Below are 13,380 nucleotides of genomic sequence, written 5' to 3' on the forward strand. Positions count from 1 at the left end.
GAGGAGAAGCAGAGATCCTGCATGGGTCTCCCACCCGGCAAGGCCCCCACAGGAGGTTTGGAGCCAAGCCACACCAGACAACCTCCTGTTGAATATCCTTCATTACCCCATGGCAGTTGGGCTTGCAGATCCCACAGAACAGCTTGCACAGAAATCCCCAATGCCGTGAGGATAGATTTGACAAAAGATTTTCTGTGCTCTCCTTTGTTGTTTTTAAAGGGCATGATATTTCCCCTTGGACTTTGGTATTCATTCTTCAGTATCATAGAGAGAATCTTTTCTATCAGAGAAATGTCATATTCTATTCCTTGCCATTCCCACACCAGAAGATTTTTTTTCTCCTTCCCACCTGCCTCTGTGCGTGTCTGTCTGAACCTCTTCGCTTGCTGTCACTCAAGGCAGACAAGCTCTAAAGAGCACGTTCTGCCCTGCTAAGCATCCCTGCTCATGTCCTGCTCTCCTTCCTCCTTCAGATGGCCATTGGGGATTCTTTCTTTTTCAAGACAAAGATGATGTAACTGGTTAGAAAATGGGAAGAGGGAAAAGGTTGTCTGCATTCAACACCAACGTTGCTAGAACAAGAAACAAGGCAAATGGGGTGAATGTACCTTTATTGCAACTGGCTCGAGGCTGTTGTTAGGGTGAAGACCTTGCAAGGGGCTTGTAAAAACCTTGCATTGCACAGAAGAAGAGTGTGTGTGTGTTTGTCTGCAGTGCAGGTGTTTCCTTTTATTTTATTTTTTTTTTAATTCTTTGGAGGAAAACTCCTTTTTGCCTCCCAGGGCTGGCAGTCCCAGACAGGGGCTCTTCCATCTCCAAGAGAACTTTCCTCCCAGCTCAGTCCTGCCCGCTTCTCACCTTTCAGCCTCTCCTTGGTGGTGTTTTTGTGACCATCCTCACTGTCTCCTCTCATTCCCAGGGCCGTGGAAGCAACGTGATTCACTGCCGGAAGGATGGCACGTGGAGCGGCTCCTTCCACCTCTGCAGGGAGATGCAGGGGCAGTGCACGCTGCCCACCCAGCTCAACAGCCACCTGAAGCTCCAGTGCGCCGGCGGCTACGGAATAGGTGTGTGAGCATCCCCCTGGCATCTCTCCTGGAGTACAGCTCAGATGGGAGAAGGAGGGCAGGAGGCAAGGAGGAGGATAGGAAGGATGTGGAGGGAGGAAGGAGCCTGCAGTCCTTCAAGTCATCTTCTATGGACCTCCTTGCCTTAGTGAGAGGCTGCTACAGGAGGCTTTTCAGGGAACTGCTTTTAGGAAACGTGAAACTTTGAGAGACCAGACATCATGTAACATGCTCAGATTACCTGCTCCTTGCAGCACTTCCAGTTTCATTGTATGCCTTCTCGACCAGCTGGTTCTCAGTGGCAGCCAGCATGGCAGACTGTGCCAGAGACACATCCAGTTAGCAAAATGCAGGGAAGGATTGTACCTGCATTTGTTGTTATGCTTTTGTAATGTCCCACTCCTTCCACCACATGCACACAGCCTCACTCCAGAGGCTGAAAGGCTGAAAAGCTGACAGGGGAACGCAGCACCAGGATAATTCAGGTCTCTCCGGAAAGAATATGAGACAATCTGAGCATCCCCTTTGGTATGATAGTTGGTTAGGAGCTCTTGTAAGGTGTATTTCCCCCCTTCCTTCTGGGATGCCTGCTCACTCTGCAAGGGGTGATGACTTTCTGTGCTCAGCTTTGCTTTGTGGCACCCAAGCAGAGGGGAGAGAGACACACACTGAATCGTACACACTATATTGTGTTTTCAGCCCCAGTTTTTGGGGTGTCCTTGCTGTAAGGGCTGCAGTGGGAGCTGCACTGGCTGCAGCCCACACAGATTTGCGAGGCCCCTTCCTGCAGCCCCACTCCCAGCCCCTGCCATCCCCCTCCTCCCTCTGTCTGTCCCTTTGAACTTGGAGAAATTTCCTCCTTGCGCGGCTCCCTCATTATATCGCAGCCATGCGAGGGACCACGAGCCTCCTTGTGTTCCCTCCCCGGGGAGGAGAACACGACCTGGATGAGATCACCGCTCTGTAATGATGCCAATTACAGATCATATATCAAAACAATTCCGAGTCGCTCCTTCTGTACAGAGCGTGGCAGAGTGCGGGAGAGCGAGCAGGGAGCGGGCGACTCTTAATGTGGCGAGGTGTTTTACCCTTGAGATGAGGTTACCTCCAGGCCTGGACAGGTTTCTGCAAGGGCAGAAATCCTAATTCCTGCTTTGGTGAGGAGCATCTCAGTGCTGGAAGCAGGAGGGTCTGCAGCTGATCAGGCAGTGAGCGCCTGCCAGCCATCACTCATCTCCCATTGCTGTCAGCAGGTGCCAATCCCAGGTGCAAGGACTGGTGGGCCTGATCCCAGGATGGGATCATACAGCATCATGGAGGTGAGGGATGCATGGGACAGATCCTCTACACTCTTGTGACTCTCTCTAGGGAAGGATTTAGAGCTCAGCAAGATCTGGCTCATCCTCAGCAGATGGAGACATACCACGCTCTTTGTAGGCTCACCCAGAACCACCTTATGGCATCCGATCTTGGAGTTTTCCTCTCACCTTTGCATTTTTGGAAGCCTGATCGATGTCCTTGTGAGAAGGTGCTCTCCTGCCACTCACTCAGCATGGGGGTGGTGTCAATGGGCCTCATCCAGAGGGTCTGTAGAGCCACTACCATGTGCCCTGGGAAAGCAAAGCAAACTCCAAGTGCTCCCTGTCTTCCCCAGCTCAGCAGCCCAGGTCTAACTGCTCCCACTGACTCCTCCATGTGGAGAATGTGAGAAGGCAGAAGCAGGTGGGGAAAATAAGAGCATCCAGTCATGGTCACTATGAATCCCACACACCTTCAGTAATTCCTCAGACACCTAATCTGCCCTTCCAGGCTGAGGCGTGTGTTGAGCCGAAGGTTCAACTCTCCAAACCAGTGCAGAGATTAATTCCTCCCCCAGCACTGATTGGAGTGCAGAAATCCTAATGACATGTTTGCAGCAGCTGTGCCATTCAAGAGTGATTTTCCAGGGGGGAAATGGTAATGGTCCAGCACACTAGGGCTTATGGTTGTGTCACCACAGGGCTCTGGGATATTGCTGCAGAGTATCGCAGCATGTTTTAATAAAGAAAGGACAGGATTCCCACTGGGCATGACAGTTAATCAGAGAAAAAGCAGGTTTATGTGTGAACAAAGCCATCATTACCTCTCTGTGTACTTCTTATCGACTGTGGGACTTTGGTGATAGTTCATCTCCAAAATCATTAGGTTTGGTCAGCCTCTGAATGATTATTATTGGAGGTCTATAAATTTGACAGATCAAACAGTAGGTTTTGTCATGACACTGGTGAGATGAGTTTGACAACCTCTGCCTCATCAGTCCCATTGGCTTGAAAGAGCAGTTGAAATGGAAAAAAAATCGTGTTTTCCTGATGATCAGAAAGCACAAAATCTGACCCCTTTCTTGGAGTTAATAGCCAGAGAAATACCTAGGTTTGCAGCTCATACAAAAAGGCCCTGGAATATCTGCCACCCCCACGCTCTGCTGCTGAGCACAGGGTTGTGCTCAGCACTTCATGTGTGGCTCAGAGATATGTGATAGTTATGGTTGACTGCTAATTGCAATTTAGGAAAAACGAGCCATAATCCTGTCCTTCAGCTGGAAGGATACTGAAAGGGTCAGGAGCTACTTGTTTTATCCTTAACTTTATCCTCCCTGTGTTTTATACAGGCACAGAGTGTACCACCTCATGTCTGGATCACAGTCACGAGCCCATCCTCCTGCGCATGAACGAGACAGTGCAAGACATTCAGCACTGGATGAACCCTCAGAGAGTGAAGGTCGGTTCCTGACAACTGCACTAACTGTATCCCTTGCTGAATGTTTATAAGCACACATTACCTGTGGCTCATTTGATGAGGGGGAAATGGGGAATTCTGCCCTTTAGGAAAGAATTCCTGATTTTTGTTGTGTCTTTGCATGTTGTTCCAGTAATGTGGTGGCTTTCTCTCCAAGTTTCTTTCTCTCTGTGTTTTCCCACTGAAAATCAGTTCAAGGTAAAGGCCTCAGATCAGTGGGGTCTGATCTGAAAATGGGATTCATGACACAGGAAGATGTGACAGACGGTGAGAGAAAGGGCACTGGCCAGGTTTTATTTTCTTCCTCCTGTTCCGTATTGTGCATTCTTTGGGTGGCAGGGCTGGATTTTTCTGCGCTGCTTTTGGATGACAAAAGAAGTTGATACAGAGGGTATTTCCTTTCCCGACCCTGCAGAGCTGGCTGAGTGCTCCCCCCGCCCCTCCGCCCGCATGCGAGAGCTGCCTGCTCAGCACAGCCCCTTCCAGAGGTCACCACTTCTCTCTCCTGCCTGCTGCAAACGCACAGCCAGCATGAACTGCTCCTGACACTTCATCCTGAGCGCCCTCCAGCACACACCAGTGCCAGTGTGCACTGATGGGGATGTGCTCACCCATGTGCACCTTGCACAGACACCCACCCTGCATGCAGAGGCTGCTTGCAGCAAACAGCTGTTTGGTTTCATGCCTACACTTGGATGCCAGTAGGAGACACACTCATCCACCTTGTCCTGAAAACCCTCACGTGCCTCCTGCATACAAATGCATGTGACCAGGTGCTTGTGCCCACACAGTAGTTCTGCAGGTGTAAAGGTCTAACTGGACACGCTCCAGCACCTGTTGGAAGATGTTGACACATCAGGTGTCACCAGGGTGCAAGTTGCTGGTGGTGCTTATGAACAAACACTGCTGGCTTTTACATACTTGGCCCTGCCTTTGTAGGAGCTTGTTTTACACACTTGAACTTCATTAAGGAGGAGAACAAGCAGCCAACACAGCCCCAGCATGTCCTGAGCAGCTTTGACAGTCTATTTGCTTCTCTACATGCCTAAATGTGCGCCCGGGGTTTGGAATTTTTTAAATCTGGCCTTGGCTGTGGGTAGTGAGCTGCTCCAAAAATCTCCACCACTTTGTACTTTCCTATTTCATACAGAGCAAGAGAATAAATCCTGGAAAGAAGTGGGAAACCTAAGTCCATACAATATGACAAGCTCATAGTGTCATTCCCAGCTTCCCATTCACTCCAGACGCTGAGATTCTATGACTGCCTAAGCTGAGGCTTTGCCAAGTTTCTGGCAAGAAACATAAAGAAAAGCCCTATCTCTGTATGAGGGGTAATTTCTCACCAGCCCTTTCCCAAGTGCCAGACTTTAAAGTGGTTTGTAATTCATGGGGAAATAAAGTGACAGCTTCCCTCCCGTTCTCTCTGCACTCCTTCGCTTATTGATGCGGGTACGCAGAGGGAGCTATAACGAGTTTTATACCTGCAGGTCTCTGGAGGGCTCATTAGGCAGCAGGGAAAACATAGAGTAGTAAAGGGGGAGATGAGGGGAGTGAAGGATGGAGGAGAAGTCATGGTTTCCAAAAGTACAGTGGCAAATAAGACCTTTTTCCACCCTGATGTGAGAATCTTGCAAGAGTTTTAGTCTGCGAGCAGATACAAGTTTGACCCCATACTTTGTAACTAGAGGGTGAGATCTGGGGTTGAAAACTTGTGGTGGGAGATGGAGGAGAGCCTTTCAGATACAAGCAGGATGATGCTGAGACATATCAGAGGGGACTTCTTTGGTAGCTGTGAAACATCCATCTTATTAAACTCTGAAGATAAGGGGATGTCACCGACAGCGAGAGGTACCTCATGGGGTTCCACTGGGGGAAATGCTGCTTCTGGTGGGACTGGGAAGACCCTGGATAGATGGGACTGGGATGCCTTAGGTGAAGGTCCCCATGGCAATGGGTTATATATCATTAATAATCCGTGTCTCTGTTTATGGTCAGTGACAGTTTGCAGTTGTGCCACATGAGCAAAGGGAGCAGCTGGTTGTATTTACACGCAAGTCTTTGTACATCTCACAGCACTTGAATGACGCAAAGGAAACACTTTTGGTTACTTAATTTCAGGCACAAGTAAAGTACAAATGAGGGCAGGATGGGATGAAGGTAAAGGCAGGACCAATCTTGCGGCATTTACCTTTGAGGGGATGGAGGCAGAGAAAACACAGGGAGAGCTGGCAAGAATAAAAAAGGAATTGTGTGTAGCTGCTCAGGCAACATCTGTTATGGAAGTAAAGTGGGAAGAAGGGACCATCCGACCTCTGGGGGTTGTTTAGAGCAGAGCTGTGCAAATCACTTGATTTTTCGGTTCACTCAAAGTTCTGTTAAATTTGAAAAAAAAAATGTTTTTCCCTAATCAAAGTGACTCTTTTTTTGTTGTTGTTGTGATTTTTGGTGAACCAAAAAATTGGAGGAAAAAACATGTTGGTTTGAACATAACGCAGCGTTTCATTTCCAAGGAGATTTTGTAAACTTTGGTTAATTAAAATGAAAAAACCCCCAAAAACGAAAAACAAAACCCCTTAGAAATTATATGTCCTCTCAAAGGAACAACAACAGATATTTCATTTCAAAAATGTCTAAATATTACTGTGTTTTGCAGAATTGGTTTAGGTTGAGTTGCTTTGTTGGGCCTGAAACAGTTTGTTGCAATCAGTATAAGTTGGCAGTGCCTTCCAAATCAGTATTTTCAGCAAGAAAAAAACCCACCTGAAATCTTCTGTACCTCTGTTCTTCTGCAGTGGGCAGTGTTGGGAGTAGCCACTGCTGTCCTATGATTTCCCCTTCACCCTACGTGTCACGGGGCACTGAGCGCCTGAAGGCTCCAATGGATAGAGCTGCCAAGACCCAAGACTATGCAGGAAGTGGGGAGAAAAAAGGGAAATAGCTCAGAGAGACAGCTTGACAACTCTTTCCCACTGACTGCAGAGAAACAAGACAGACACCTAATTTCTTAGGTTGTCTGAGTTTGGGTTCTTGCCTTTGTGCTGAGTAGGAGCAGGCCAAACAGTCAGCAGGCACATGACTGCCTGGGAGAGCCCTTAAAGTGTTGGTGTGCCCTGTCACTGCTGGGCTGAGCATGGCCATGGCCTCTCTGTATACCAAGGACACTGCCTGGCAGCTGGCATTGTGTTTTCCCATATGAACTCCAAGCCCTGAGATTTTTAACTGTCCAAAAACCGTTAATGAGAATGGTTTTAAAATACTCTGCTACTCATTTAAGCTTTGCTGTTTTCCTCCATCCTTTTTTGTGAGTTTTGGTCTCATTTCGCTGCAGGGAAACTGAGACACAGAACAGTGATATGACCAGTTGCAGTGCAGCTTCTCAGAACCCAGGAGAACAGATCCCAGCCTGTCTGTAGCTACAGGACAAAGCATCCCCAAAGTGCCATGTCTCTCTGGGCCAATCCCCTCACCTCGACCACATTAAGCCTATGGTTAATTGTCATGTTCTTTTAGTGCCTGAGGAGCGAGTTAGATGAGACCAGTAGATGCCAGTCCCTGGGTTTTAGCCCTGAGGGACACTAGACCCATCTAAGGTGGAGGAGAGCTCTCCACTGGCCTCTCTGGGGGAAACCCAATCCCCTCTGCAGCCCACAAAGGGTTGACATCATTGTGTTAGTCCCACCATGTGAGGGAAGCGCCGTGACCAGAGGCCCTGGGTCTTCCCTCACAGGGAGAAAATGACAGCTTGATTTGCTTTCTTGGCTCTTTGTTACCTACTGTGGGAGCACAGCCTGGCTCCCTCTCCCTTTGCAGCAGATGGAATCCCAGCCACCGACCGCAGATGTGGCTGGGTGGTGTTTCTGGGCTGAGGACAGCACTGGAGTCAAGCCACCCCGGCTGCACAGCGTTGGCCCGTGTGTGAGGGCAGCTGTGCTGCAGAAGCCATTGCATGTGGGGAGCTGGGTCCAGGAGGGCAGCATATGTCACCACAGCAGCATGGAGCAGTGGCAGTGCAGAGGATGGGGCTCACCGGGGCACTGGCCAAATGGGCTTTCTCCATGTGCCACCTGGCATGTGTTGGATGTGGTTCTTCCACTCACCTCTTACCTCCTCCTGTGTTGGCCTTCTGACTCCACCTTGCTTTCTGTGTGCGCTAATTCTGTTGGATCATGGTCATGTGCCATCTATACCCATCCTTGCTTGCTTTTTGCTCATTTGTGCATCTCAGCTGCCCCATGCAGCACCCTGTGTCATCTGTAAGCCTGCTTGCACCACAGGAGGCAGAAATTATGCCCAGAAACCTAAATCATTCCCAATTTCTCAGTTTTCTAACCCAGTCTCTCCCTTTACACACACCCCCTCTCCTGTTGCATCGCACACGGCACTGCAGCAGCCTGAGGGTACAAACAGGCTGGGTGGTGGGAATTGAGGGCTTGAAAAAACAGCAAGAGGAACCAGTACCATGGCAGAGGGTTCTTCCCTCTGCTTCCTGTTCTATGAATGTTAGCAGGGTTGAATTCAGCTCCATTAGCAAAGGGCAGGGCAAATTAACTGGTACAAAGCTGTTGGCAGGTGCCACCCAGGAGCAATGAGAATGTCCCACTGACCCAGTGATTAAGCTGGCACAAGGTCACCTGGCTTTCCCACACTATGGAGAGCAGTCTGGGGCTGCATTCCTATTCCCTGGAAGATGTCCTGTCCCAGGTTTTGCAGTTCTTGGGATTGAAGATGACCTTGAGTGAACACTTAGAGGAGCAGAGACTTTGCCTTTCGTCTCTTCCTGTAAGGGAGGTGCTGGGTTTTTAGTAGTGGGAGGGTCAGGAAAGTAGTCAGTGCATCCTCTGTGAGGGATTGCTCTCACTTGGAAACCTCCTTTCTTCTTCAGAGCCTGGTTCAGGGCTACCCAGCCCTTTTTGTTCACTCTGTGAGCTCACACACATTCACACATAGTGAGAGCTTTTGTAAATATTGATGCTTCTTACCAGGGGAATGTGAGATGCTCTTTGCAGTGTGTTTCTTCCACTTATTGTCTGCTGGCCTTGGATACAGGAGGCAAATGCTTGATTTTTTCTACTTTGTTTTGATTCTTGGTTTCAAATGCTCTTGAACTGTTTCCTTTACTCTGCCTGCTCCCGGTCTGTTGACTGGCCTTGTTTATTTTCAAACCTAGAAAAGTTTCCTTTCTTTTTCCTCTGAAGTGCAATAAAGAGAAGAGGGTGGAGGGAAATCCCAAAACTCACCATTTGTGGCAGGCAACAGCCTGGAAATCTCCAGCTGTCAAGAGCTCTGGGGGAATGTGTGACACCTCAGGGCCCCCACACCTTGCAGCCACCCTCCTGGGGGTTAAACAGCATCCTCCACCCTCTCCCAGCCACTTTTCCACTCACACAGATGGGCCCTGTTGCGAGGCAGGTGGGGCAAACAGGACTTGACTAATAGTGGAAAATCCGAGAGCATCGGAAAGATAAACAGTCACAGTCAGATAGTATAAAAGTCCTTTTTCAAGCGCAGGCCAGGTAAGCCTCAAATGACAGAAACTGTAAAAACACACTGAGGTTCCCCTGCAGATGGATTAAATTAGCTCTCAGATAAACAGGGGAGGGGATGGCTTATGTGGTGGGTCTTTCCAAATGTTAATCCCTTCCTTCCCCAGGCCTCCATTCAACCCCTACCCCTCTCTTTAGGTGAGTGCCTGTGTGTTCATCTTGCCCAACTGGACAGTGTAGTGCTCCATCACAGGCAATAACCCCAAATGAACATTGTGCCCAATGCCCTACTGAATGGATGGGAGTCCTATCTCCAGGACCTCCATGGCATTGAGCCACCATCTCCACCGACTAGCCAAAGGTCTCATCCACTCTTAAAATCTAAATATCCATGTATATAGTTGTCCTGGCTGCGTCATCATTTCAGAGACTGTTCATTTTTGCCCAAAACTAGGCAGTCCAACATTTTTCTTCTAGAAAAACTGTAGACAGAATTGGTATAGAAATTATTATAAAGCTCATAAAATGCAGCAGATGATGCTGGTTGGTTAATCTGAAAGTGTGTGGTGGGAGGTGCTTTTATGTAAGATGGGGCTAAAATGTTCCTGAAAATCCACCTTTAGCTGCTTCCATCTTCAAGAAGCCCAGGTACAATGAGCAGTGAAACACAGCAATGCTTTGCAGCACCAAAGAAATCCCTAAATGAATTCCTAAAATATCTACCCACTACCCAAGAGCAAGACAGTGGACCTGTGCCTTTGCCTTTCCCAGCCATGTTCGCCTACCATGAGTGAAATATTGGACATGACATCTTAGGAGAACCTTAAATATTATTTTAATCTCAAATGCTCTGTTATTGCAAGTGTCAAGTCCAACACTTCTTGTAAATACCTGGAGGACAGCCAGGTCCTGAGAACACAAGAGGTGTTAGGAACTCAACTTGATTGGTTAAGTACAGGAGAGCCAGAGAAGCCAGCAGGACTTTCTGTACACTGATTTCTTTGTCTTAACCTGTTGCTTTTTTTTCCTACTTCCCTTCAGAGCGTTGTCTGCACAGCGGGACTCAAGTGGTATCCTCACCCTTCCCTGATTCATTGTGTCAAAGGCTGCGAGGTGAGTTTGGTGTTAGCTCAGGTGGTCCGTGCTGGCTCCTAAATCCTACAGGAACAGTCACTGCAGGCACATGGGCTGCAAGTGCTGGTTTTCAAGTGGGGCAAGGAGGATTTTGCCCTGATCATCCTGTCAACCAGACTGTGATTGCCTTCATCAGTTCTGACACTAAATAGTGAAATGGGTGGTTTTCCTAGAGCCAATGGTTGAGTGACTCTCACAAGAGTTACAATGATCAAGTAGCTCAAAAACATTGGTAGACCAAAGGAATTTCTGAGAATTTGGGAGTTTCTGGGAAGTTGCAAAAACTGTCAGTTGTTTGTCCTTGATTTTGACACATTATTAGAGGGGCAATTCTTTCCAAGGCCATCTAAGCTTTGGGCATTAGTGTGTGGAGAGAAACTTCAGGAAAGCCAGAGACAGAAATGAGACCACTGGCTGGACAGCACAGCTGGACAGTGAGAAAACAGCATATCCCTCCACTGAACCTCTATCTGAACCAGAAAAGAATAATCAGAAACACACAGTTACATTTCATCTGTGATACAATTTTATAGTCTTGTGTGTTACTTGAAGAAAGCAATTATTTTAAAGGATGTTGTTTCTGCTGGCAGCAGTCTTTGAAAAGTCTGAGAAGACTTAAGATGCTTCCAGTGGTTAAACAAGAGTGGAGCACCTCTGTCTGGATCAGGGCACTCATGTGGTTCCCATTGTGCCAGCCCTTGAGTAACTCACCCATGTCAAGAAGTCAAACCTTGTGGTACCTCTAAATTTGGGAAGCTCCAGTCCCATTCTTGCTCACAGGCAGAGGGATAGTTGGCTGCTTTGGTTACAGAGATGGGTAGTGGCAGAGCTGTGTCTTCCCCCCACATCTCCTGACTTTATGCTGCACTGACCGTGCTCTCAGCACCCAGTTACCCAGTTTTACAAGCACATTGAAATTATTTGCCCAACGTGGCAGAACAGGGGACAGAATTCCTAAATCTGACACAAAGCTCCAGACCACATTGCTGCGCGATGGGATTTGTCTTGAAGGGAAAGACAGGTTTCCTTCGCATACAAATGTTGGGCCCAAGAGGGTAATAACTCTCCAACAATGTAATAGTCTCTGTCTAGTTGTTCCCTAAATGAAAAGCATTCTGCTGTCAGTGCTCTGAATGTCATAAGCCCTCTCACACATCGCTTTCATGCAGACTGGCTGGGAGCCCCCATTCTCCAAAGAGAGCTGAAATAACATCCCGGGACCATTAAGAAATGCCATTCAGGTGCTGATGCACCATTGGGTATCCATTCTCCTGCTGTTTAAGGATAGTTGTTACTGAGGCAAACTTTGCAATGATGTAATAATTTACCAGAAGCCATTATTACTGACATGCTTCTTCTCAGCATTTTCTTGCCTTCCATCACTGCTAATTGCCAGAGCCCTCTGCATCAGTAGGAACTTTCTTCTTTTCAACATTCATTCAGCAGTGTCACTGCATTGCCATCTATCATCTTGGAAGGCTTTGCCCAGACAATTGATAATGGCCTCTAGCATCATTTTTAGAGCATGATGCTTCCAGGATCCACAGATGGGCCAGAGCTTGTTCTCTGGCATTAAGATTTCAAAAGAAATGCCATCTTCACCAAGACTTTATTTTTTTTTTCCACAACTATGGAAATAGGGAGTAATAAGCCAGTAGGTCAATAACACTGGGCCATTAAGCTGATACAGTCCCTAATGTATGGACATCCTCAGCATTAGAGAGGGTTCCCTGAATAGGGAGCTGTAAGTGGGGCACTATTTGGCTCTTGGTGATCGCAGTGGGAACCCCGGCTGCTGCTGCAATGTGATTTTTTGTCGCTCCCTAGTGGCAGGAACAGAGGTTTATGAGTCAACCCCTTACTTCTCAGCACCTAACTTAGGTATTTCAGTAAAAAATTAGTGCCTCTGGATTACCTGTATAGTCCTTCAAAAGTATCAGAGCACTGAGACATGCAGGAAGAGCTATGGAGACCTTACCCTCCACAGCCAGACCTCCAGGCTCTCCCAAATGAGGATTTTGATCCCATTCTTCTCCTCCAAAGGACTGGCTTGCCTAGTCTGTGCCAGAGCAAACTCTTCCACAAGTTTCTTTTACTGATTTTTCCAGCATTCATAGGTGTAGGGTACAGGCACAGACATGGAAAATTAAAGTCAAGACTTTCTTGACAGGCAGGCACAGCACAAGGGAAATATGGAGAAGCCTACAAAATTTCATAGGAGGTTGGGCAAAGTTCATGGTTTCAAATATGACCATATTGGCATCAGAATATCTCTTCGTCTATTTATAGATCATTGCCTTTTAACTCTTTGCATATTTATTAAATTGGAAGGGCATTTACAAGTCAAAGTCTTTGCCTGTATAAATAAGTCAATATCTGAGGAAATCAATGGAGTTATGGCAGTTTAAAGCGACAGGAGCCTCACACTGTAACTATGATTTCCTTGCCAACATCTGCAATATTTGCATCACTAAACAAGTGTCATACAATGAATCTGTCACCTACTGGTAGTCCTGCCATGGTCTCACATTGCCATTATTGGCTGAATTTCCTATACCCTGATAGAAATATTTAAATCTACAACACATCAGCAATAAAACTGTGCATTTTCACTGCTCCACAGAGTCCATTTCAATACTGATGGACATGGGCATGACTTTCTCTGGGGTGAGAGATTGGTGAGCTCCCATGGCTGGTTCTTCAGCTGTCCATCATCAGGGAGCTTCTGGTACTGCAATTGCTGTAACATCCTCCAGGAAACCTTCACAAGCCACCCCACCTCCTCTGCAATGATACTTTCTTGTAAGAAAGTCTCTGGTGTGCTTTTCTCAGTGAATACTAAACAAATTTTCCAAAGAGCACATAAAGTGGGAATGGCCCCAGGAGCCTGTGCATGGATAAGTGTTACAGAGATATGGCTG

At 47.5% G+C, this 13,380-nt stretch overlaps 1 protein-coding gene across 1 annotated transcript in view; it reads left to right on the plus strand.

Moving 5' to 3' along the window:
* The window catches only part of PAPPA (pappalysin 1), a 181,106-nt gene that overhangs the window by 149,020 nt on the left and 18,706 nt on the right, over positions 1-13,380 (plus strand). Inside the window, exons 18-20 of the mRNA XM_071574522.1 lie at positions 920-1,067; positions 3,715-3,824; positions 10,367-10,438. Coding sequence (XP_071430623.1) covers positions 920-1,067; positions 3,715-3,824; positions 10,367-10,438 — 330 coding nt within the window. The remainder of the gene's footprint in view (positions 1-919; positions 1,068-3,714; positions 3,825-10,366; positions 10,439-13,380) is intronic.

The sequence above is a fragment of the Pithys albifrons genome, chromosome 20 (genome assembly GCF_047495875.1).
Source record: "Pithys albifrons albifrons isolate INPA30051 chromosome 20, PitAlb_v1, whole genome shotgun sequence".
Lineage (NCBI taxonomy): Eukaryota > Metazoa > Chordata > Aves > Passeriformes > Thamnophilidae > Pithys > Pithys albifrons.